Raw genomic sequence first — 23,693 nt, 5'->3', positions numbered from 1 at the left:
GCGTTCGAGTTGTGTGGTTGGGTACGGTAGTTAGGCACAGGTCCGCTTCCCTGGGATTGGTTAGAGGCTAGGTAGATGTGCGGATAGATGCCTGATGATTGCAGTGATGTTGGCTTGCATTTTGCGGATGCGGCGAGGCTAAGGGGGCCACGGGGGATGTGACACTGGTACATACATGCTTTCCTGAGTAGCACAAAGTGGCCGCCGGACTGGACGTACAACAGAACGATGTGGCTTGTGAATCATCGGTAAGCAAGTCTACCTATGAAGAGCAGCGTGGTAGCCGCCAAGTTGAGTTGAAGATGAGAAGAATCCGTCTACGAAGGCGACGGATTTGGCCTTACCTTGACCAAGGACAGGTAGTAGTGGAGCCAAAAACCTCCAAGTGAACCCTTCGACGCACCTCGAACTCAACCCTCCGACGCTATTCCAATATAATGTAGAGCGTCAAGGTGTCCATATTATGGCAACAAGGAAAATGATTATAGATATCCCAGCTGTTTCACTCCACAGGACCAGGTGTTCTTTTGGGAAGACGACAACCCTTGTTCCGTGCCTTCCTCCCGCCCAACGCAATTACAGTGTTGCGGAAGTTACCTACCTAGGGATTATTAGAATGTGTTGTAGTTTTGTCGACACTCGTTTACGTTAGCCTGTGTCGCATTTCCTCCCTCTTCCCGTTGGTGCTCCTGTGCTCCTACACTCGTGTGATCTTCAATATCTGCCGTACCATACCACACAAACGAGCCGCAGCAATGTCGACAGCATGGACCATTGGTGTATCTACTCTATATTGCCGCCTTATGTGGTGTTGTTCATTATCTCTCCTTCACGCCCCAATTCTGAACGGCACAGGGACAAGAGAGGCAAAACGACATGGGCTGTGAGGTCTGCAATAGCGCCAAGAGCGCGGGAAAAAAAAAGAAAGAAAAAAAAAAGATGCGAACAAACGCAAGACCCTAAAGAAGCAACATCAACGGGATTTCTGGAGGCTACCTTCTGCGGGAACTTGCATCTTTCCATGTTCTGACTCCACGTGACAAACAGGGGAAAGCCACAACGCCATGGCGATGATGAGCGGCGAACCAATTTTCCTCAGAAGGTGGGACACGCTCTTTGGATTCCCCCTCCATGAGACCCGGCTACCTGATGTTTGTGCCCATGGTCATTAATTTGGAGAGCCAAGGACTCCCATTGGGCTTGGAGTAGCACAAACCTCCAGTGTTGTTCGGTGAAAAGTTCAGAATTGCTGATATTTACCTACAATTAGGTAGGAACACAATAATCGCCGTCTTTCGGTAACGACTCATCGGGAGTATTCTCTAGCTTGTGCACTCATTGAAATGTCAGGAAAAGTCAGCATTGCTTCGAGTTTCTGTCTCTCACGACGCACTCTTCCAGCTATTGGTAAGGGACTAACACTGCTTTATGTCCACTGAATTTTGAGTCCCGCGTAACTGATTATTTACCCCTTGTTCTTCTTTCTCAAGGTACACGATCATTTCTTTCTCCATTGACTACCTATAATCTGTTATATACGTGGAATAGACGTCCTTTCGGGAGCGCAATAGAGGATGCCCGTGATCCGAGCTTCTCGAGGCGCCACATTCTGCTTGCCCGAGCAACAGATGCCCAGCACTTCACGGCGATGGGACTAGAATTTCAAGATGATGAATGTATGTCATATAACAGAGGCCCAGCCTTTAGATCATTAAGTCAAGATGCGAGGCCAATAGAAGTGGTATAAGATCTGCCGTTGTGGGACAGCTGGTACATTCAAGTGTCAAAATACTGTGATAGATAGGGGTACGCTCGACAGTTGAGAGATAGGGGTGCCTGACAATAGTTTAGTATACGAAGACAGTCGTAAACCTGGACAAAGAGTGGACCCATTTACCCTGCTGTTAAGCCAACGATCTGGCACGGAAAGGATCTGGACCAAGCTTGCTCGAACTACAGACCACGACTCTTAGAAGGTCATGGACGGGGCAGGTGGGTAGTCCAGATTAGGTGAAGACTCGTTCTGTTCGCCCTCTATAAAGGAAGGAACACTCGGAGTGGAATATGCGGTATGGTACCTCTTGTGTGGCCTACCTAGGTAGGTAGGATATGCCATATGGGAGGATCTTGCCTGACATGGAAAGAATGAAGATGGCTTTTTCACTTGCTTGTTATGGATATGTAGGTAACATCTTGCTGGTTCATGACCCTTTTCTCACCAACGAAAGGCATCTGTAAGATCTGGCAGCCTCTCTCTCTCTCCCTGTGTTTTTATTTTTTTTATTTTTTTTTTATTTTTTTTATTTTTTTAGCGGATGAGCTGAGATGGGTGCAAAGCAGAACAACCATACTCTCTAGTTATCTCATACAGACTGTCTATGGTCTTAGCGAAGTTTGGGGAAGGTGACATGTTCGCGAACAAGACAGACGGAGAGTGTAGCGACAAGCAAGACGCTCATCGATTAGACGGGCAAAGGGGTTTTTTTTTGGAATGGTATGTTGCTATGCTAACGGGGAAAGTTGGGTCTCTCATTACTTGATTCTCATCGTGCCGAGATGCAGATTCATCCGATGAGGAGTCGAGGGCTGGCTGCCTTGCTTGGAAAGCATCCTTAAGAAAAGTTTGTTCGAGGCAATTGAAGGGGTGGCAGCAGAGGTACACACCATCACGCATCGCTCGAGTTTGATGAGGCAAGCACACTCATTGCTCAACACTGTGCATCCCATGGTTATACTGTTTTATTACTTGTTACATGGCGTTTGCTGCTTGACGGTGAGCATCGTAGGTATGATCCTTCTCCTCTCAACACCATCGAGCAAAGCCCAAACAAGCAAGCATCATCCGATTTTCCTATACCCTTCAGAACTTTTCATCCATGCCTGAGAGGTTGAGCAAGCCGCTGTCATCACATACCACCTGGCTCATTCACTCAGTGAAGTAAGCAGCAAGCAAGCAAGATAAAAGCAAAGCCGAATATAAGAGTGGTTGAGTAACTACAAGTCATAACTCAGACAATCCAACCAACAATAACCAACCCCTCCCTTTAATCCATTCATCACCTCAAAGGTATCACGGGTAAGCCAGCCAGTCGCCTTCACTATGATGGAGGAACCTGCGGTGGTTCTTGTCCTTCTTGCCTCTGCTGGCCCTGCTGGCCCTGTTGGCTCTGCTGACCCTCCTGAGTCTGCTGACCCGACTGCTGCCGCTGTTTCGCCCTCATAGCTTCTTCCTTCCTCTGCTGCACCACCCTCAACATCTCGAGCAAGAATTTACGCTTAATCTCCATTCTTTCCGGAGTTTGGTGTGGTATGAGCCTAAGATTATCCAGCGCCAGCCGAAGAGGAACCTCTTGGCTCATCTCGGGACACATCCACGTAGGAGGGTGTACGAAGCCGCAGACAAAGCATGAAGTGTGCGGAACACCTGGCGGTACGGGTGGGCCTTGGTTAGACCAGAGAATACCGGGTTTGGGCTGTTTAGTGACGTCTGAGGGGAGGTTGTTAGGCTGTCGGTTAGGGTTCAGATTGGGAAGACCATTAAGAGATGGTGGCCGAATTCTGGCTCCAGTTACAACTCCGGCTCCTGGTCTGGGGACGAGAATAGGGGTATTGGAGGTTAGTTTGGATGCCCCGTTGGGGTTGCCATTTGGTCGGTGAGTGGAAGGGACGGGCCTGGGGTGAACGGCAAGGTCACCGCCGATGGCATGGGAGGGCATGGCAAGGCCGCCGGATGCGGGGATTTGACCATGGGGGGTGTTAAAGTCGGCAATGCGGTGGACTTCTTGGTTGTGGCTGCTAGGTCGGACGGGCTTAGTTGGGCGGCCTTTTGGGTTTGGGGCTGCTGGTCCGGGAGCGGGCGCAATTTGGACGACGAGTTGGTTTTGGGAGCCTTGCCTCGAGCGGGTTTGCTGGGGGTGCCGGGGGTCCGAACTGTCTTGGGCGTCTGCTGTTTGCGTGAGCGGGGTGTCTTGCTTGTTGAAGACGAAGAAGATGATTGAAGAGGTGGCTTTCTTTGCCGACTAGCTCTAGACTTAGGGGTAGAAGCTTTGGCTGAAGTGGCCGGTGTGTTCCTCCTTGAGGCTGCGACCACTGGAGCTTTCGTCTTGTTTTTGGTTGGGGTTTTGGTTGGGGTTTTAGTTTTCGTACCTTGTTGCGCATTCCTTGCCTGTGACTTGCGTGAGCTGCCTCCGTTGGGTAAGAACTCACCGTGGGGGCTGTTCCCATTTTCGTTACCGCTTGTTTCCCCATCGCTGTCATCGCCGCCCATGAAGTCACCGTCCTGGTCACCACGATCACTCTCACCTCCTTCCTGACCTTCTTCAAACTCGAACTTGGGTCCGCGGTAGTTCGCCGTCTACTCAAGGGTTAGCACGGTCAAGAAAGCACATCGCTAAACTGATACCACCTACTCCACGTCGTCGGCCACCACGTCCCAAGGCCTGCAGTTCCTTCTCCCTCTCGAGGCGTGCCTCTTCTTCTCGCTGCTGAAGAATCTGGTCCCAAACACTCATGGTTAATGCTTTTTGTTCTGTCTCCACGTCATCCTTCAGCCCTCCCTCATCTTGTGCCCAAACGCGGGCAAAAGCAAAAGCAGACTCGGCAGACTTGTCGCCATCTTGCTTCGTTTCTTCCTTGGCTGAACGATCAAGAAGCTTATCGATTGCCGCTTCATCATATACGATCCTGTCCTTCTTGCGTCCCTCGCCAAACAAAGCAGCAGCTCCGTGTTTAAGCACCGTCTCCACATCATTAGCAGCCTCGCCTTCCTTGTCGTCCATGGTCTCAATCAGCAGATGATCAAGAGCCATCTTCTTACGACCAATCTGCAGAATCTTCTCCTCGGCAGAGTCGACGGTCATGAGCTGGAAGCAGAGCACTTTCTTCTGTTGACCGATACGATGAGCTCTCGAAAGCGCCTGGATATCCTGATGCGGATTCCAATCGGGATCGAGGATAATGACAGTGTCGGCAGTCGCAAGGTTGATACCGACACCACCAGCACGGGTTGACAGCAGCATGCAGAATAATTGGGAATCCGGTGCATTGAAGGCATCAATCCTCTTCTGCTTTTCCATACTAGATTGACTTCCATCAAGTCGTTGATACGGAAGGTCCATACCGGCGAGGAAGTCTTCAAGGATTGTCAACTGGTCGAGGAACTGACTGAATATCAAAACTCTGTGTCCACGCTCCCTCAATTTAGGCAGCATGACTTCAAGCAACAGAAGCTTGGAGGAGGCCTCGATAAGGTTTCGCTTGGTGACTTCTGGTGACAAGTTCCGATCTTCGATCGACTGACTGTAGACGAAGGGATGGCAAAGACACTTGCGAAGCTGCATGAGAATGTTGCTCAACGAGCCGCGGTCTTGTGATTTCAGCTTCCCGTTGGCGGAGAAAATCGCGCGGATGAGCTGGGGATTGCGCTCCATGATCGACTTGCAGAGCTTTTCCTGCAAAACCGTCATGCTCACTGGTAAAATGATCTGGGCCATCGGCGGCAGGAAGGTGAGTACCATGGCCTTGGTACGCCGAAGGAAGTATGGCCTGATCAGCTCATGGAGCTTTGGAAGATTTTCCTTGGTGATATCCTTGAATTCCTCGTCAAGTTCCTCCGCTTTTAGCTTCGGGTCAATAAACTGCAAGAGGTTGAAAAGCTCTCGCTTATTGTTCTGCAACGGTGTGCCCGTGAGCAAAAGCTTGAAGGGGATATTCATGACTGAGAGTGCTTTGTAAAGACTGTTCTCGTCATTCTTCAGTGCTTGTGCCTCGTCAACGATAAGACCAGCCCATTTGACGGAGTTGAACCGACTACGAGTGTCAGTGTCTTTGATGGAGTCGTAAGACATGATGACAACGTGCGCCTTCATGTCCTTAGTGCCATTTGGAAACAGTTCATATTGAAGAGCCAAAGTTTGGGAAACCCGCCCGCCGTAGTAGGCCACTACCCGAAGATCAGGGGCCCATTTCTTGATTTCACGACGCCAGTTGGCGCACGTTGCGTTGGGAACGACAATCAAGAATGGCCAGATCTTGGGGTTATCCTGGATCATGCTGGAGAGCAAAGCAACCACCTGAACAGTCTTTCCAAGACCCATTTCATCGGCAAGAATAACGCTGCGGTCATGGCGGAAATTGTAGAGCATCCAGTTGAGACCCTCAAGCTGATAGGTCATCAGCTTGCCACGAGTAAGTCCGGGCGGTTGTTTTTTGACCTCAATGGCACCGTTGAACTCCATCTGCCTGAAGGCTTCAATACGTTCCTTCTGATTACGCCAGGGCTCTGACTTGAAGTGCTTGCCGTTCAGATATTCCCGATAGGCCTCAAGATAGGCGTCATACATGGAAGAGTCCGCAGGAGGTGGAGTGTCCCAGACAGCGTCATCGTAGCCCAACCCTTCAAATTTGACGAAGATCTTAACCACGTGAAAGATCCGGCTCAAATCGTACTCCATCCTGTCGGCAAGCGACATTGCCTTGTATTTCTTTGTGTCTTCGATCGACTTGGCAGCATATTGCACATCGAGGATGATATCGGGGGTCAACCATGAGTCGTGAATGGCATCTTTTTCAGTCCATTTGAGGAGTGCGTCAGCAGGCTCATCCCTACTTGCCTGGTCTTCCATGCCCTCTCCGAGAGCCCTCTTGATGAAAGAAAGACGCATGTTTCCCTTGCTAACACCGTAAATCCATGGACCTGGCATCCAGACGCAATGCGCATAGGACTTGTTCTCCCACTTGACCAAATACTCGATTTCATCCTCATTGAAGTTGAGGATGGTCTGACCTCTGACGTATTGGCTGGGCTTAATATGAGTTGGTCTCCACGCCACCACCTTATCAATCTTGAGGTCCTCCGTATCAATGCACTCTTTGCATCGCCAAGTCGTTTGATACTCTTGGAGACGGTGATTGCGCAGATTGAGAGGATCGCTGATGGCTGGATCACGGGTATCGTTAGGGTGAGGCAAGTGTTCATAATGCCAGCCTCTGTGGCATTTGCTGCAACGGAACAAGACATTGAGAGGATTGTTGACCAGTTTCGGGTCTACTGGCATAATCGGATCTACTCCATCGTTTTCCTCGCGCAGCTTTTCTTCTTGTTTGGGTGTCTTTTTCTCAGAAAAGGGAGCACAGGACGGGTTAGCTTGATGACAGCATTGGCAAGTATCATACTTTGGAGCACGATGGTCCTTCTTGGTGTAGGAGCCAACGCAGAACCGACATTGCATGACAAAGGAGTCCGTGTCGACTTTGGTGACCCGCTGCTCGCGGGTATTGCGAGTGCCAAGACATATCTTGTGGTAAGAATTGGAACAGCCTTGACAGTAAACCAAGGCTCCCTTATTAGGATTACCTTCAGGGTACCCACAGCTGTCACATACCGGACGGTGGGCGTCCTTAAAGTCCACCGGGGCCGGCTTGAAGACCTCTCGGACGCTGGCAATCCGGGGTGCTGTGGGTTTTGTGTCCTGAACATAGAAGATGTCGTCGTCATCATCGTCGTCGAAAATCTCCTTCATGCTTTTCTTGGATTTGTTGGCTCGAGAGGAACGCCGCTTTGACTCGAACTCGATATCTGAGTCGCCGTCTCCCATTGTCGTCTTGAGCTTCGCAGTAGATTTCCGTTTTTTCCTGCCTCTGGTCTTGACGATGTCGGACGTGACAACGAAAAAACCATCGTCATCGTCCGAATTTTGGAGTTCGTCCCTGTCATAATCTCGATATTTCTTGGCTGAGCGGGGCCTCAACGCTCGCGATTCTGTGCCGCTTTCATAGGCTATGCTTCTTTCACTAGAAGCACGGGCGCTGGTACGCGTGCTGCGCTTAGCACCGTTGACAAAGCCATAGTCATGAAGCGAGTGACGACCACCATAATCATCACCGGAGTTTTCCTCGTAGAGTTCTTCATCGTCTTCATACCGTCTCTTGCGCTTGCGCAGGCCGAGCCCCTCGAGTTCGTCATCGAACCGGTAATCATCGTAAGCGGGCTGTGTAAGTTAAGTGTCAGCAAAGGTGAGCGACAATGGATAAGTATGACTTGAGGCGGCAGTGAAATTCCTGGCCCCAGGCAAAGCAAAACTGGAGCAGGACCAAAAAAGCCCTGAAACTCCAAAAAGGTGGTGGATGTCATGGTGAGAACGTCCGAGCGATGTGATCTTTGAGTGAGATCTTACCATACTGCTTCCTGGGCTGCAAAGCAGTATCTTGAACGAAGCTCGTAACGTGGTAAGGAAGATGAGGGGTTTGTAGAGTATTCAACGATCAAGATGTGGTCGCGATAATGAAGACTGGACAATTTCTGGTCCAAGTATACGTAAGAAATGGTAGGGAGTGAGAGAAATAGTGTGAATCAGAAGGCGGGGGGGGGGGGTTTGAGTCAAGGAGGAGGTAAGAGCGTTTGTTGCCCAAGTATGGACGACAACCGACAGACGACAGTTCGATCTGGAGTTGTAGTTTCCAGCCGGCCCTACAAAGCTCCAGAACCCAATTCAAACCTAGGTGAGATTTCATTCTAGGACCAGGTGGGAGAAGGTGCCACTCGGACACAGAGTCCAGCGAAGAAAGAGGAGATCTGCGCGGGCAAACAAACAGACCTGTTTCCCCGGCAGCAGGTCCTTACAACTCCAGTCTTCCATCGCAGAGTCCAAGGGTATGTCCCACCAGCATGCCACTAGTCATTGCTTTCATCTTCTTCGTGGACGATCGAAAAATGGTATAGTATCGCGCCAAACAGGTATCGCTTACCTTATTTCTTCGCCTACGGGTATCATAGTGTTTGGTCCCCTCATCCGAATCCTCAACCTCAACGTAGGTAAATGCTGCTCGCTTCGATGGGGGGAGCCAGGGCAAAGCGACCTCGATGTCAACACGCCTAGTGCCAGCTATATTGTGGTCTGATACCCCGTTCGTCAAAGCATTGACACTTCCACGCCAACTTGCTAGTGACTCCGACTCTCGCTTCTTGGGTTTGGTCGAGGTGTCTGCTTTCGTCACTGCGGCGAGCGCTGCCGCGGCTTGCTCGAGGAACAAAGCAGGGTCGTCATCTTCAGCCACCGCGGGGGAAGGAATCAAGCGCTGAGGGTCCGGTATGGCAGCATCGGAGTCAGAAAACGCCCTGGACCGATCGGCGACAGAGGCAGCCGGTGATATTGGTTTGGGCGCTGGCTGTGCGGTAGCAATCTTAATCTCGTCTTCAGAGAGATCAGATTGAAAGGTATACGCCATGGGCTCCGTTGCCGTTGACACGAATAGCTCGTCTTCGGAGCTTGGGTGGGCGTTATCGTTGTTTGCCATGTCGTCTTGAAGACATGGGATCGTCGTTGATAGCGGGCGAGAACTGCTTTGGCCAACACCAGAGAAGTGGCCAGGGGTGGGGGGTTTCTGTCCTGTCTGTATGCGCCCAAAGTTAGAGGGATTAGCAACTTGCTGAGGACAGTGTAAAATTCGCCAACCGTTAATACATGTGTTGCGGAGATATGTACCAGCGTGAGAACTGGAGAGGTATACAATGTGGCGGCCTCGAAGATGTTGCGCGGAGGATTTGGGTTACTGTGAACGGAGGAGGGGGACGCGACAGCCGAGAATAGTTCGGAGAAGGAGACGCGACGGAGACTGGTGTAGATGTAGAATCAAGGACGGGCAGTGCCCGGGTAACAACCTAGGTACAGTAGACGGGATTCCTAGGTAGGTACCTAGGTAGGAATTGTGGAAGTGGAAGCTTTCCCCCCCACAACGGGCAGCCCTATCACTGACTGACATTGATCCACCCTTAGGAGGCTCTTCGGTGGAACACGGGGAGCTGCCGCCGTGAACGTCAGCACCAAAAGTCATGCACAAGAGGGGTTCTTAACAATTCTGCACCTTCTGCACAGACCCCATCTTTTCTGCCTTTTGAGATTTTTAGCCTCTCAAGGGGAACAAGGGAGATGGGGATCCGCCGTTGGGGCCTAGAATCAGATCTTGCATCTAGATTCCCTTGACCTCACGTCCTGTGCTTTTCACTGTCTTTTTTCTTTTCAAAGAAATTTCAAAGGGGCTTATACACTCGCTCCTCAGTGTCTCTCACGATTTATACAAAGGACATGCTCACTTGACATCATTTATATTTCTCAAAAACACATTACAGTTTTGGGCAAAGATAATCCCCAATATCAACACCGACTGCAGGTCCAAAGCAGACCATGACACTCTCCATGCTTTGCCGGGCTGCGAGGCCTACGGTACTCAGTCAAACACCGGCAGCAGCAGCAGCAGTTAGTCTCTGCATCAGGCAGGCTCATTCTCTTTCAGCAATACACGCGGGCATCCGAAGATCGAGCAAAAACGAATCCAGCATGACATACGCCGAGAGGAAGGCAGCAAGAGAGGCACTACCCAAACCGACCTACAAGATCCGGAAGGGCAAGAAGGACATTACCGAATACCCCGCCAAGGCCGATCCCCAAACACGGCGGGCTCGTTTCTACGATCCCGAATCCAACTTTGGCAAGAAAAGCTTGGTGTACAGACTCAAGACCGGTCAGCTGGACGAGGACGTCAAGGATGCGCTGGTGCGTGAAACCGGAAAGACTCCCTGGAAGGAGAAGGAGGCCAAGCCAGCTGGAAAGAAGTCGGCTTCAACCCCTGCATCCAAATTCAACAAGGACCTCTTGGACCCAGCAGACTTTCATGCCGCCTTCACGGGAGCTTCATCATCGGAGCCCGCCCAGTCTGATAGGCATCAGAGGCGGATATCAGCACCATCCAGGGACATCCGCAGGGAACCCCGTCAGGGCTCCTTCAGGGAACCCCGCCGGGATTCTTTCAGAGAGTCGCGAAATGGACCTCGCAGAGAGGGCTTCAGCAGAGAACCCCGTGCATTCCGTGATGATGATAATGGTTTCAGCAGGAAACCTCGGGAGGAGCGCACCGTGGAACTCAACGAGGAGCTCCGCGACGCTATCGATGAACCCTACCCAGAGCCCATGGAACCTAGGAGGGACAGCTTCAGGGTCTCCCGCAGCGAACGTCGGGAACAAAGGCCTGAAAGGAGAGACTCATTTAGGGACACTCGCAGCAGCACACGAGAACGGAGAGAGACCGACAGAACCCCTCGCAGGGAACTGCACAGGGATCTCGACACGGAAACACCAAAATCCCTATCCATTCCCTACACCACCGCGGCCTCCCAGTTCTTGTACGGCACTTCAGTGGTAGAGGCAGCTCTTCAGTCGGCAAGACGCAAGCTGTACAAGCTGTACATCTATGCCGGAGCCAACCGTGAGAAGCTGGCCAAGGACGCCGCCATCCAAAAGCTCGCTCAGCGGAACAAGGTTGAGACTGTGTTTGTCAACGAAGAAGGCCTCAAGATGATGGACAAGATGAGCGGATCCCGCCCACACAACGGTTACATTCTGGAGGCGTCCCCGCTTCCACAACCACCCGTCATCTCCCTGGGAGAGGTAGTCGATGCCGAGAGCGGCCAGGGAACAACCGGATACAAGGTTGTTCTGGGCCACCAGTCGCACGAGGAGGCCTTGATCAACGGCAAATCCGATTTCGTCGCTGCGTCCAGCGCCACTCACAAGCCACTGGTTGTGGTGGTGGATCAAATCTTGGATCCCGGCAACCTTGGTGCCATTCTCCGCAGCGTCAGCTTCCTGGGCGCAACCGCCGTTGCCATTACCAAGAGGGACTCGGCATCTCTGACCCCGGTCGCGCTCAAGGCTTCTGCGGGCGCATCCGAGTCGCTCACCCTCTTCTCAATTGATCACCTCCCCAAGTTCCTTCAGGACTCGAGGGAGAATGGCTGGCTGGTCTATGCGGCCGTCCCGCGCACCAGCGGCTCTGGTAACCTGCAGAAGCACCTGGATCTCCATGAGATCGAGGAGATTGATCCTTTGGGCAAGAACCCCTGCATTCTCCTCCTCGGTAGCGAGGGTGAGGGTCTCCCGGGACAGATCAAGAGCAAAGCGGACTATGAGGTCAATATTCCCAACATGTCGGGCGGTACGGTGATCGATAGCTTGAACGTTAGCGTTGCGGCGGGCTTGCTCACATCAGCCTTCATGAAGGGGCAAGTGAAGTCGGAGTTTGAGCAGTTCAAGGTTCAGGAGGAGAAGTCACATCTTTGGTGAAGATAGAGAGACACAGGAACTTTGAGGTGACCGAGGTCTATGTTGATGACTTCCGCGACCCTTGCCCTGTTGATGTACGATAAAGCCGTGTACGAATGTCGCATTCACGAGCACAGCAGGTATAGATTTTGATGATACAAGACAATTTAGAATAGATACCCACCATTGAAAGAGATGTACGTATGCACATTTGCAACCTTATTACAGATCTACCTCCAGACATGCCCACGAAAACCAAGCAAGGACCCCGCCAGCCCAACAACTTCGGGATTCGAAGCCGGCGACGGGAGGATGCAGGAAGGGCATGTTGGGGTTCCACCACACAGCGGGAGATCTCCGTGACCGTCGCTGTCCCACACTCCTACCCTCCCACTTCCCGGCGTGTTGAATGGTCCAATGGCTGTCAAGCGCCACTTATTCGGTCCACTTGGCGCACGCTGATTCTCTCATTCAGGCAGTTTGTTTCTTTGGGCTCGGAGGTGTCCACGGCAACCAACCTCGATCTTCAACATTGATTACGTTTGAGGAGTCTTGCCTTCTTTAGAGACACCCCAACTTTTTGTTCTCCTTCCTGGTGACACGAAAAAGTCATCTAAACCTGAAGATCTCTCGAGCCTTCTCCAGGTTACTTTGCGGCTCACTCATCACGCGAACACGCGTCCGGCGTGTTCGACTAGGTTGGTGATTGTACCTCTCACCGCTCGCAAGGTATCCCGGGAGCCCGGGTCCGGGTGTGTGTCCATAGAGGTACTCCCAGCCACCCAAAAGTTAAGGCTGCGTGCGAGCTGAGTAGCAACACTTCAATTCTTGTTCTCTCAAAGATTTCCAATTTACACCAAATAATCACAACAACAACAAAAAACAACGTGGGAGAAAGGGAGCAGGAAAGGAAAAAGGAAGAGGCAAGGAAGGGAAAACGAAACTCAGCAGACTCGAACGGTCAACATGCGTCTCCTCCCACATTCACTATGGCTCTTCATAGCCGCCCACCTCGAAGCCGCGCAGGCGCAACAACAACAACAAGCTTCAGGGTATCATCATCATCAACAACAACTGCCCACAGCAATCAAGAAGATGTCACCCGACCAAAACGAGAAATTCCACCCTCACTACGTCGCCTTTGCCGATTCCAGCAGCAGTAGCTCCCCCAATAGTGGTGACCCAAACCGCCCGCTTCCCCTGCGGATGAACTCCATATCAGCCGAGGAGCAACAAGCCCCAGAAGTCAACCCCTCCGTCCTCGCTGCCCGCCGTCTAGCCGATGAACAAGATGCGCTTTTTCTCCGTGCAAACTCCTCAGCACCAATCTCCTATCGGCCACCATTCGCCAACCACAACCACCGCTCTCAGCAGCAAAGGCTAGAGGAGGAAGAGCGAGCATGGTCCCTCTTCCGGCGCTCACGCGAAGCGCTCGCCCGCCTGCAGCATCGGCAATGGAACTGCCCCGAAGGCACAGTCAGCTGCGCGCGCATTGGCTACCCGAACAGTTGTTGTAGGACGTCGGAGACGTGCGTGGAGATTGAGGATGTTGGGCTCGGGAAGGTGGGATGTTGTCCGGCGGGGGCGACGTGCGGTGGGTCGGTGTCGACGTGTGCGGATGGGAACATGGGATGCGCGTCGGAGATTGGGGGTGGATGTTGTTTGCCGGGGTTTGTCTGTGCTGGTGTTGGATGTGAGTTATCTATTCCTCCCTTTTCTTTTGTTTCCCTTCTTGAAGAACCTTCACCATTTGTTTTTGGCGTACCACCACCATAACAGCAAGAGTAAAGGTACTGACTTTGTGGGACAATAGGCATCGAGGCAGGAACCTCCTCCACCAGCACACTTGAAGCTACCACTACAAGCGACATAACAGCCGTCCTCCCTCCCGTCCGCCCAACTTCCTCTCTCTCCATCGCCACCACCACGACCACCACCACGACCACCACCATCACCAGCCCATCTCCAACTACGTCTAGCACCTCCCTTGACTACTGCCCAACAGGGTTTTACCCCTGCCTCGCCTCCGCCGGCGGCGGCTGCTGCCAAACCGGCCGCGACTGCAGCGTAACCAACTGCCCTCCAATCGAGCTGAGCACCATCATCAACACCAACGGCCAGACCATCGCGGTTCCCATTACCGCAGTGCCGACAACCACTTCTGCGACAGGCACGTGCGCTAGCGGGTGGTATATGTGCGGAAAAGAGGCCGGGCCACTGCCGGGATGTTGTCCGAGGGGGTACGCTTGCGGAAGCGTGAGTTGCTCGGTGGTGATCACGCCCACCTCGGGGGAATTGGCAACGGCGACGGAGGCAAAGGAGTTGCCTACTCATACCAAGCCGCCGGCTGCGCCGCTGGTTGATGGGGCGGCGAGGGAGGTTGTGGGCGTAGAGGTGATTGTTGGGGTAGCGGTTGTTGTTGGGGGGATGATGCTCTGATTCGGCCATACGAGTTTTTTTTTGGAGGTGAAAGAGTGACGGAGCGACGACGAACCTGGATTCATAATGATCAATGTGAATATGTGTATATGTGGGTAGACGATTTTCTATGTTGGTTGCATCACTCTGGGGTTTTAGCGCATATCATGATATTTAGAGCGGTGTTACTTAATGGGGCAAATTAACAAAACCAAATTCATCGCCAGATATTTCAACGCTCCCAACAAGTCAAGAGTCATCATCCACCTCCTCGAACCGGCTATGCGGCCTAGGCGCCAGACACCCCCCTCTCCTCGCAGTACTTCCTAACCTCCTTCTTCAACGTCTCATCCTGTCTCCTCACCAATTCCATGATATCCTTACACTCCTCACCCAAGCCACCCGCCTCATCTCCACCCATCCTCTCATACAAACCCATCATATGTCCCATCACAGCCTGCAATTGATTCGGCAACCACGTCACAATCGGACTACCCCCCGTAGCCGTCGGATGGCTGGTCTGCTTAAGGATATACTCCCTAGCAAAGCACCAATGGCGCCAACGGAAGTCACGAACCTGGTTGAGGACCTGAATCCAAAGGCTACGCGAGTGCCTCACCTCAGCCCTCTCTTCCTCGGTCATTGTATCATTGCTACCTCTACCACTATCGCCAAGAGCAAGCGCCCACCTCCTCAACCCCACCTCCTCGCTGCCCCTCTTCACCCATTCCAAAAACGCCCGATGATTGCTAGGTCTGTACGACCTGAAATCGTCCAAGATTTTGGTTAGCGGCGTGTCAGGCATGGGGATCTGCAAGAGGTTATCCATGAGAGGGATCATCGAGTCGTTGGCTCCGGATTCGCCGCGGAATGAGAGCGGCCTCCCGTTCAAGTCCGGAAGACCCTCGTACACGACGCCGTTGGGGAACATACTCTGCTTGGTGATGCCAAAGATGAAGGTACGGAATGAGGTATAGTCGTCGGGCTTGGAGCGCTTCCACATTGTTTCCATCATGGCGTTGATTTTCTTCAGGGCGGCTAGCATCTGCGACAGGGAGACATTGAGGGATTGGCGGGCGGACAGTTCGGTCATCTCGGGATGAGTAGACGAAGAGGAGAGGGTAGACCTGCGGCAGGCGTCCAGAGAGGCCACGGCGCCGGCTACGAGCGGACCAGAGTGGCGGACCATGTCAATGTGGACGAGAACGAAACCGGCTTCTGAAGAGGTGGGGTCCAAACCATGCTCAAAGGCGCGGATCAGGCGAACATTGGAAGGTTCGGAGAATGAGAAGCCGAGGGAGGGGTCGACAAGACGGTAGTTGAAGAGAGCATAGGAGCCGGCATATTCCATGAAGGGTTTGAACTCGCATCTTTGTTGGGGCAGAGGCCATCAGTTATTGGAGAAATCACAAGTGAGGAAGGGAGGAAGACGAAAGGGTGAGTAGTGGGTTGGAAGTGACCCCGAAAGGATATAAGAGTCAAAGGGCAACCATTTAACTCAAAGACAGCTGTTGTCCATGACAAAAGAACCAGGGTAAGCACTCACATCTCAGCACATTTAGCAATCGGCCTCGCCACATTTGCCGGTAATACCTGCCTCCCCAACCCATACTCCTCCCCAATCACAAACCTCTCATGGCACGGCTCCAACAGATAGGCCGATGCCAGGAACGAGTAATCCCGGTACAAGGCGTTCATCAAGGGTAGGTCATGCCTATACTTGTCCACAAACTCGGTCAAGTCCGGTAGCTCCTTGTCGACAGCTTCGCCAAGCTGCCCTTTGCCCTGGGCAAGTAGGCCTGGCTCTCCAGATGCAGTCGTGACTGGCATGCGTTGGAGGATGGATTCAAGTGGGTCGAACTCGGCGGGTAGGGTCACGATGGGGTCCATACGAGGGAGAAAGCCACGGGTGGTAGAGACCATAAAGGCATGGATGGAGACATCGTCCGGGCGAGAGTCATGGAGGATGGGGAAGTCGTCGTGGTAGGTAGCGGTGTCCTTTCCCTGGGATCCCATTGTGTGGTTGATGTCGGTAACTGATAGATGATTAAGGTGATGGTTGTTTTAAAGTCAAGAAAGCGGAAACAAAGAGACTAAGTCTTCGGCTGCGTGGAGAATGATGCAGATGTAGGTTCAAAGACGTAAAGACGACCGTGTGTCTGCGCCTATATAGGCCGTGGCCGGAATGGATTCCGGCCTCTCGTGTCACCATCAACCCAACCTGCCTTCCATGGCTTGTCCATTACAGTTCCAAGGCCGATTTCTCTTTGTCATGAAGTGACGACTCGCAGGAGACAATAGCTACTAGTAGAGATACCTAGGCGAGCTAGGGTATGTTACAGTAAGTCTTTGGTCCCGCCTTCCATCCGTCCTCCGCTGCAAGGGAGTATATGTGAGAGATGAAGTACAAGTTGGGCAACTGCGAGGAACGTCGCAAGGATATCTGGCAGGCGTTTTTCCATCCTTTATTTGCAGTTGATAAGGGTTTATGTCGTCGGAACAAGAAAACAAGAGGTTGCGGCATAGTTTTGGCACAATGTGGTCGAGTGTCTTTGTTTGGAGAGGTCAAACGGATCGTCCCATCCATCATTCTGACCATCGGTTGGCCGAACAAGTTCCGCGTCGATAACAACAAACTGTGAAACTCAGCTATCCACACTTCGGCCCGGTCTGCATCGCACCCGTACATGAACGAAGCCATGATGCTGCACCGTGTCAGCAGGCGTCCGTGTCGGTGTGCACATGGTGAACTACTAAAACCGAGATTGAGTAATGGGAACTGGCGAACCCCCACTTTGCTCCGGCCCTAGCCGGCCCCAGCCGGCCCCAGCTTGCCGATATCATACTCCACTTGGCCGGAATGGTTCCGGCCACTGACTCCGGTCACCGGTGATCAACATTGCTGCCTCGTGTTGGTTCCATCCCAACACTGCCCTGATTGCTTGTTGAACCAACCTGACAACAAGGTTCATCGGGGTATCTATCTATAAGGTTGCCCTCTGTTTATCCGGAGTATCTTACAAACGTTGTATAATTTACTTTTGTCGTAGCCTTCGTCATGAGTTTCCATGTCAAGCTTGTAGCTGAAATTGCAGCAGCTTGTTCCCTCGAGCCTTTGCGTCTAATAATTCAGCGTTTGAATCTGCCAGCCAAAGCAGCTCAAACAAACGGCGATGGTGCTGCTCCAACTCTCCCGATCCAGCACTCCTGACCATAGTCCCTAGCTTCCGGGACGCCAAAATAAAACCCATATTTCCCTCTACTTCGCCCTCGGCGTCGCTCATATACTTGAGCATCAAATGTGTGTAAGCGAAAACACTTGCATCAAAAATTGTCGGCGTCTCCGCTCCAAAGAACCACCCAGTTTTACTTTCTGAGAGCAATGTTGCCAAAGCTTCCAACGCCTGCACAGCCGCTCTGTACACAGAGTGTTCATCTACTAGTAGAGATACCGCCGTAGAAGCAGCTCCACCGGGTCCGGTCTTTAGGATCTCGGTCTCTGCTGCTCGACGCAGTTGGTGCCTGAGTGCGCCGCGCACCCAGTAAGAGGAGGAGGCTGGCGTGATGTAGAACCTGTCCAGCAGATCGGTGTATTCGGGGTCGCGATAGAGAGCCTGTAGCCAGGCATTTCGGATAGGGACATCGAGGAGGGCTTGGTAGGCGTCGAGCCTTAAAGCTGACACCTCTGGAGGGTTGGAGGTACCGTACTTGAGCGCGTAATCGTGGAGTTTGGAGGATGGAATTGGCGACGGGGCATCGGTAGGGGACGATCTTGTTGGAAGGATGAATGGGAGCGCGCCGGTAGGTGAGGCATGGTTTGTCGAGGGCAAGATTTGGAACTTGACGCCGGCAAGCTTGAGGAAGGCCTATTTGATGTGAGAGAAAAGAGTTAGAAATATTGCCGCTTGGCCATCCGTGAGAAATCTTGATAGAGTACGTACCTGCCACTTCAGACAATTAGGGTTGAAGCTCGGTGCCCCTAGTAGCGCTTCCTCCTCGGTTGAAAAGACATAAAGTGTAGGAAGGTCACCAGAAGTGGCTGACTGTGCTCGAGCAGGGAGGGCGTTGACGTCGTAGGCGAGAAGAGGAAATGTATCGAAGACCTTCTGGAGCGGGCGAGGGACCTGCCACCACTTTCGAGGTGGTGCGGCGGCGGAAGTGGTCGCCATGGTCGGTTGCGAATCGACCTGGTACGATCGATGTGGTAGGATTGCGATGCGACAACTGAAGCGATGACGCTTCCTGGCTTTCGACAGTGAGGACGAGCGGGGTGTAGAATGTCGTCACGTTGAGGACTTCGAGCGGATGGAGCGGTAAATTGCTTGATCGGTTAGTATCCCAAGTTCCGGACATGAAGCGGATGATGACATGTGGATGTTCCTACATGCCGTCTGGTTGCCGGAGCTCGAAAACTTGGCTACGCGGTGCCCGACATGGTGGACCTTTTCGGTTCCCTCTTCCGTGTCTCCATAACGCGGCCGGCTAGACTACAGTGGAGGACCGGGCGCGCGGGTCGGTGGTGGATAGGGTCGGGGCACGGACACATTGAAGGTGGGTCACTGGGCCGGCCTCGCCTCGGCGTGCAAATCACCAACTGCATTTCACCGAACCGACGCCGCACAAATACCGCCGGTGAGCCAACCCACAACTGGTCCACAGCATAACATGGCCCAAGCTTTTGTGCTTCTTCCTCTCCACACTACCGTCGCGTACCTGCAGCGACCAGAACTTTGTGCTTCCATCTCTTTTCATCACACCGCTCCCTCATCTTCAACCGCCCTGCCGCCATTGACATATCTGACTTGGTGCAGCGAATATCAATGTCCAGAGGCTGAAGCCGAAGATGGAAGCACCAAAGCAATAAAACGCAATCACCTCAAAACGCCAATCAAGCTGGTCGTTTGGCTGGGCATCCCACCGAGTCTGCCGCTCTCTCGTCGCCATCTGTCTCTCTTTCATTGCTGATTAGCGCCCCCGAAGCGACGGCTCTTGAAGCCAAACTTTCCGCAGGAAGTTATCTCGCGCCAAACGTGGCAGGTTTTCCAATGGCCACGCAGTGGAGAGACCGGGATAGTCTGCCGCGTTATGTGACAATATCATGAAAGGCCCGGTCGTCGGATTTTGCGGCTTCAGTCTTCAACGCATATGCAGCTTGCCCATGTGGGAATGGCAGCATTGTGGTTCCACCGTCGTTCGACCCTTAAGAGCTGTCAGGCCTTTGCTCTCTCAGTGACACTGCACAAGTGCTACCATCGCTCGCATCGCTACCTCAACGTACTACAATACCAAAACAGCCGAAACACTACTGAAAATTAAGGCTTGGGAGCGTACCCATGAACCCAAGCAAGAACAGTCAAACCCGGGCCGTGTCTGGGGCCCTGGCCCGGAGCCGCGGATACGCATGTCGTCGCAGTTGGGCGGATAAAGAGGGCCAAGGGAAGATGCAGCCCTGCAGTGCAGAGCCAAAGATTCAGGGTGCCCCCACAGTCTCCCACCCTTCACTTGCTCCGCTATCCCTTTAACGGTGAAAATTATACATTTTAGCGCGGGTCTACAGCTACCAGCAGTATAACGAGACTTGTTGATACCGCTAAGCATTCGCTAGTAACCCTGTCTATGTACGAGATCGCCGATGATAAAAGTGCCTTTTTTGCTAGCAAAATTAGCGATTTTGCATTGTGTGTTAAGGTATCAAGATAGACTTACCACAATACATTATTGAACGCAATTATTATTAGATCTTTAAGTGTAGTATTGAAGCATTACAAAATAGATATTTTAATAATTTTGAATTCGTTTCCTAGTAAGGCGACTGCCCAATTAGTACTAGCCGGCTTAGCCTAGCCGGTACCAGCCTAGTTTGTACTAGCCTACCCGCTAGTAGGTATTAACCCTATAGACCACTTGCCCTTACATATCCTCCCTCTCCCTAATAAATTAAAGTTAAATATTAATAACAATAAGAGTAACTTTATACCTAACTTTAACAACAATTGCAACGATAATGACTGTAACGAAGGATACCTTAAGCCGCCGGGCGAAAAGCTTCTAAATTTCCTTTGGCCTAACGATTAGGACCTGTAATATATCTACCGGCTAATAAGCGAACTCCTTGATACTATACCCAGTAATTTAACCATTACCGTCGATTACGAACTTATAGACCTTCGGGTTGACTTTATCAATACCTAATATTTCCCCTTCAATACGGTTCGGAGTAATAGCGGTACGTTTATATACTAAATTATTTATCCTCTTACTATTATTACTATATTATTAGTATTCTATTAATACTTCCTCCTTCGTATAGTAGAATAATAGGTATAATAGACCAACCTTCGTAAGATCTTATTGCCGGGCGAGGATAACCCTTACTTTCGCAAGACGTACTAGGTATCTACTTACGCTACAGAGCTATATATATTGTTCGTTATTTTATTATATATTAGTCTCTATATAGAGGTTAACCTCCCTTTATATTAGTAAGAGAGAGAGGGGTATCCGAATTACTTAGTCTATAATTAAATACCTTTCTTCCGGTTCGAAATACTTCTAAGGCGCTTTTGTATGTAGGATCCTATTTAAAACGATTTTACCCTTTGGGATAGAGTATACGATTTTAATAGATATATTTAGAGAGTCTATTTTAAATTGCGGACTCCGTTATAATATATTGTTGTTAATAAAAAGATAGTAAAATATATTGGTAGAAGTATAGTAACGGTCTATATCCCCAATAAATTGGTACTGCGGGGTATTAAAGTTTAGGTTATTACGGCCGGCGGTTACTTCTATAATTAGAGGTAGTATAATAATACGATTGGCGTTATTAATTTGAATAAATATATATAGTATTTTCTACTAAAATCTGTTTAATAATTAGTTGATTGAATATTAATAGGGCGAGTTAATACTGACTTAATTAGTAGTAGTAGAGTTAGTAATTGGGTTACCCCGCCCACCTTATTAATTAATTTATTACGTATTTACCAATAACCTTTTTACTATTTTTATTCTTATACGTTACCTTTATATTAAGAATGTTACAATAATTAGTATAATACGCTCCAACTATACGATATTGCAATTTACTAAGCTTCAAGAAATTAATAATAAGAAAGAGAAGGTACTATTTAGGGCGCTATATTAGGCGGTATTAAATGTGCCGGTTCTTAGTTCTAAAAAGGGTAAGTAACCCCCGCTAAATGCAGATTAGGAGATTAGAGTAGTATACTTCTATATAAAAGATTGCTAAATAGTGAACTTCTTATTTATATAATATATTAGGAATAAGATACGTAAGTGTACTTACTGCCGCTATCCTACGTGTAAGGGCGCTATAAGAAATTACTTTAGTAATAAGGGATGTAAAATAGTTTAGATATTATTAGTTATATAAGTATATAATAGTTTTATAAATAGGGTAGATGTAGGTGACTAGTTGTATGCGTATAATACATATAGTTACCGCTATCGACGTAGGTTATTTATAGTACTGTTTACTAACTTCTACCTTAGTATATTACTTGCATTCGATTCCTTACTATATACTATACTAATAATATATTATTATTATATAGAAGTTATTATAGCCAACCTCTTTTTCAATTAGAGAGAGAAGCCGTTTGGTGCTCCCTTTAATTGGAAGTAATAGACTATGTATATTAACTTTCGAAGCTAGTTAATTAATAAGATTTAGGTATTTTATAGTAAATACGCTACCTATTACTGTATTTTACTAAAACAGTCCCTAATATTTAATATTAGGGAAATTATACTAAAACGATATGAGAGAGGACGGTTCTCAAAGCGAGCCAGTTGTACTATATGTTCCTCTTTGAGGTATAGAGCTTTAATTGCTTTTAAGACTAATAGCTCCCCCTCTTGTATAGTAAAGAGTACGAGAACCTAGATTCTACTGGGGTGTATTATATGTAATATGGCGATTTGTAAGTGGGAGCGCTGCTGGGTAGCCTATATACGTTAGTGATGTGGAGATAGTTTTATCTTGGTTTAAATTAATTGGTTGTCCTTGCAGTAACCGCTCTCTATATTTAGTGTAATAATAAAAGTGCTGCAAAAGTTGGTGAAATCGAGGTATTTGTATAGGTATAGATGTTATATACTAGGAATGGGGGGGAAGCGATTGGCTGGAGCCCCCTACCGCGCTAAAATGTTGAATTTTTACTATTAAAGGGATGGGTTGGGGTTACAATTAACTGGGGCTAGTCTCAATTAGACCTACTAACCTCCAAAACCACCCCACCCCACCCGTTTCTACGGTAGCAGGTCTAAGCCAATTTTGAGTATTTCGACTGTTAGCCGCTGTAGGGCCTAACTATTGCAATTGAACTCTATTCTAATTAGAATTAAAATATACCTTAATTCTAATTATTTACTCTTACTAAAGCGAAACCTCTAAAGTTGCAATACGTAATATATTTATTTTCGTTCTCCGCGATTCTAATTAAAGCGAAACCCCTAAAGTCGCAATACGTGATTTATCCGTTTTCATTCACTATAATTCCAATTAGAACAACATACATAAACCTACGACGCCTAATTCACCCAATACAATTCACTATTCGTTCTAAGAAATAGCCGTTCCAACTTTATTTAATAATCCTTTTACGTTCGCGTTTAATTCGCCCTTCCTCTCGTTTAAATTTAATATTCTCCTAAATATTCTAATTATAATAATATATTTAATTTATATATATTTAAACCCCGGAGTTTTAACTCCAACCCCTTACTACAGCCCTCCAACCTCCCTAAATCTAATTAAATATAACCTACCGCTATAGGATTAGAGTAATTTAAGCATTACTAATTAAGACTAATACTTTACTCATCTTACTTAAAAGTATTAAATATATTTATATTTTAGGGGGATACTAAAACCCTTTATCCGTAATTAAGTTAAAATAATTTAAAATAATAACTAGCTATTAGGATTCTACATTAAGTAACTTATTAATATACTATATAATAATTATATATACAAAATTCTCTATTATAGCGGCATTATAATATATTTTAGTAATAAGAGTAATTTATATAATATAAAGAGCCTCCGTCGGGAATTAATATTTCTCCCTAAATATATCAACCTATTCTTATCTTTTACAAAGTTTAATACCTCTTCCGCTCTATAAGGGGATTAATTATATAATATTACAA

The 23,693-nt window shown here is 49.4% G+C and overlaps 5 protein-coding genes across 6 annotated transcripts; 2 read left to right on the top strand and 3 right to left on the bottom strand.

Annotated features, from left to right (window-relative positions):
* Positions 1 to 2,727: 2,727 nt before the first annotated feature.
* crf7-1 (chromatin remodelling factor 7-1) lies at positions 2,728 to 9,608 on the bottom strand. The gene is made up of 5 exons (XM_955736.3): positions 9,453 to 9,608; positions 8,746 to 9,390; positions 4,410 to 7,988; positions 4,147 to 4,354; positions 2,728 to 3,943 (listed from the first exon to the last, which is right to left on the bottom strand). The coding sequence occupies exons 2-5, from the start codon at positions 9,292 to 9,294 to the stop codon at positions 3,099 to 3,101; spliced, it is 5,181 nt and encodes a 1,726-aa protein (XP_960829.3). The 5' UTR covers positions 9,295 to 9,390; positions 9,453 to 9,608; the 3' UTR covers positions 2,728 to 3,098.
* Positions 9,609 to 9,907: 299 nt separating this feature from the next.
* Positions 9,908 to 12,303, top strand: NCU01404 (RNA methyltransferase). The gene has a single exon (XM_955491.2). It carries the CDS (start codon positions 10,182 to 10,184, stop codon positions 12,114 to 12,116), a length of 1,935 nt encoding a protein of 644 aa, XP_960584.1. The 5' UTR covers positions 9,908 to 10,181; the 3' UTR covers positions 12,117 to 12,303.
* A 309-nt stretch (positions 12,304 to 12,612) lies between these two features.
* Positions 12,613 to 14,747, top strand: NCU01403 (GPI anchored protein). Its single transcript, XM_955490.2, has 2 exons — positions 12,613 to 13,788; positions 13,909 to 14,747. Exons 1-2 carry the CDS (start codon positions 13,062 to 13,064, stop codon positions 14,532 to 14,534), a joined length of 1,353 nt encoding a protein of 450 aa, XP_960583.1. The 5' UTR covers positions 12,613 to 13,061; the 3' UTR covers positions 14,535 to 14,747.
* Positions 14,748 to 14,802: 55 nt separating this feature from the next.
* Positions 14,803 to 16,529, bottom strand: NCU01402 (indoleamine 2,3-dioxygenase; the record flags this gene model as incomplete). The annotated part of the gene is made up of 2 exons (XM_955489.1): positions 14,803 to 15,883; positions 16,060 to 16,529. 2 exons carry the CDS (start codon positions 16,527 to 16,529, stop codon positions 14,803 to 14,805), a joined length of 1,551 nt encoding a protein of 516 aa, XP_960582.1.
* A 569-nt stretch (positions 16,530 to 17,098) lies between these two features.
* On the bottom strand, positions 17,099 to 19,023 carry tob38 (topogenesis of outer membrane beta barrel proteins 38). Of its 2 annotated transcripts, XM_011396222.1 has the most exons (3): positions 18,898 to 18,990; positions 18,455 to 18,834; positions 17,261 to 18,379 (listed from the first exon to the last, which is right to left on the bottom strand). In XM_011396222.1, exons 2-3 carry the CDS (start codon positions 18,680 to 18,682, stop codon positions 17,585 to 17,587), a joined length of 1,023 nt encoding a protein of 340 aa, XP_011394524.1. In that variant the 5' UTR covers positions 18,683 to 18,834; positions 18,898 to 18,990; the 3' UTR covers positions 17,261 to 17,584. The 2 variants fall into 2 exon arrangements, with proteins under 2 accessions (XP_011394525.1, XP_011394524.1); XM_011396223.1 differs by having other exon boundaries at positions 17,099 to 18,379; positions 18,455 to 19,023.
* Positions 19,024 to 23,693: the final 4,670 nt, after the last annotated feature.

This window comes from Neurospora crassa, linkage group V (assembly GCF_000182925.2).
Source record: "Neurospora crassa OR74A linkage group V, whole genome shotgun sequence".
NCBI classification, from domain to species: Eukaryota; Fungi; Ascomycota; class Sordariomycetes; order Sordariales; family Sordariaceae; genus Neurospora; species Neurospora crassa.
The sequence above is the reverse complement of the archived record's forward strand: the minus strand, read 5'-3'. Positions and strand labels throughout refer to the sequence as shown.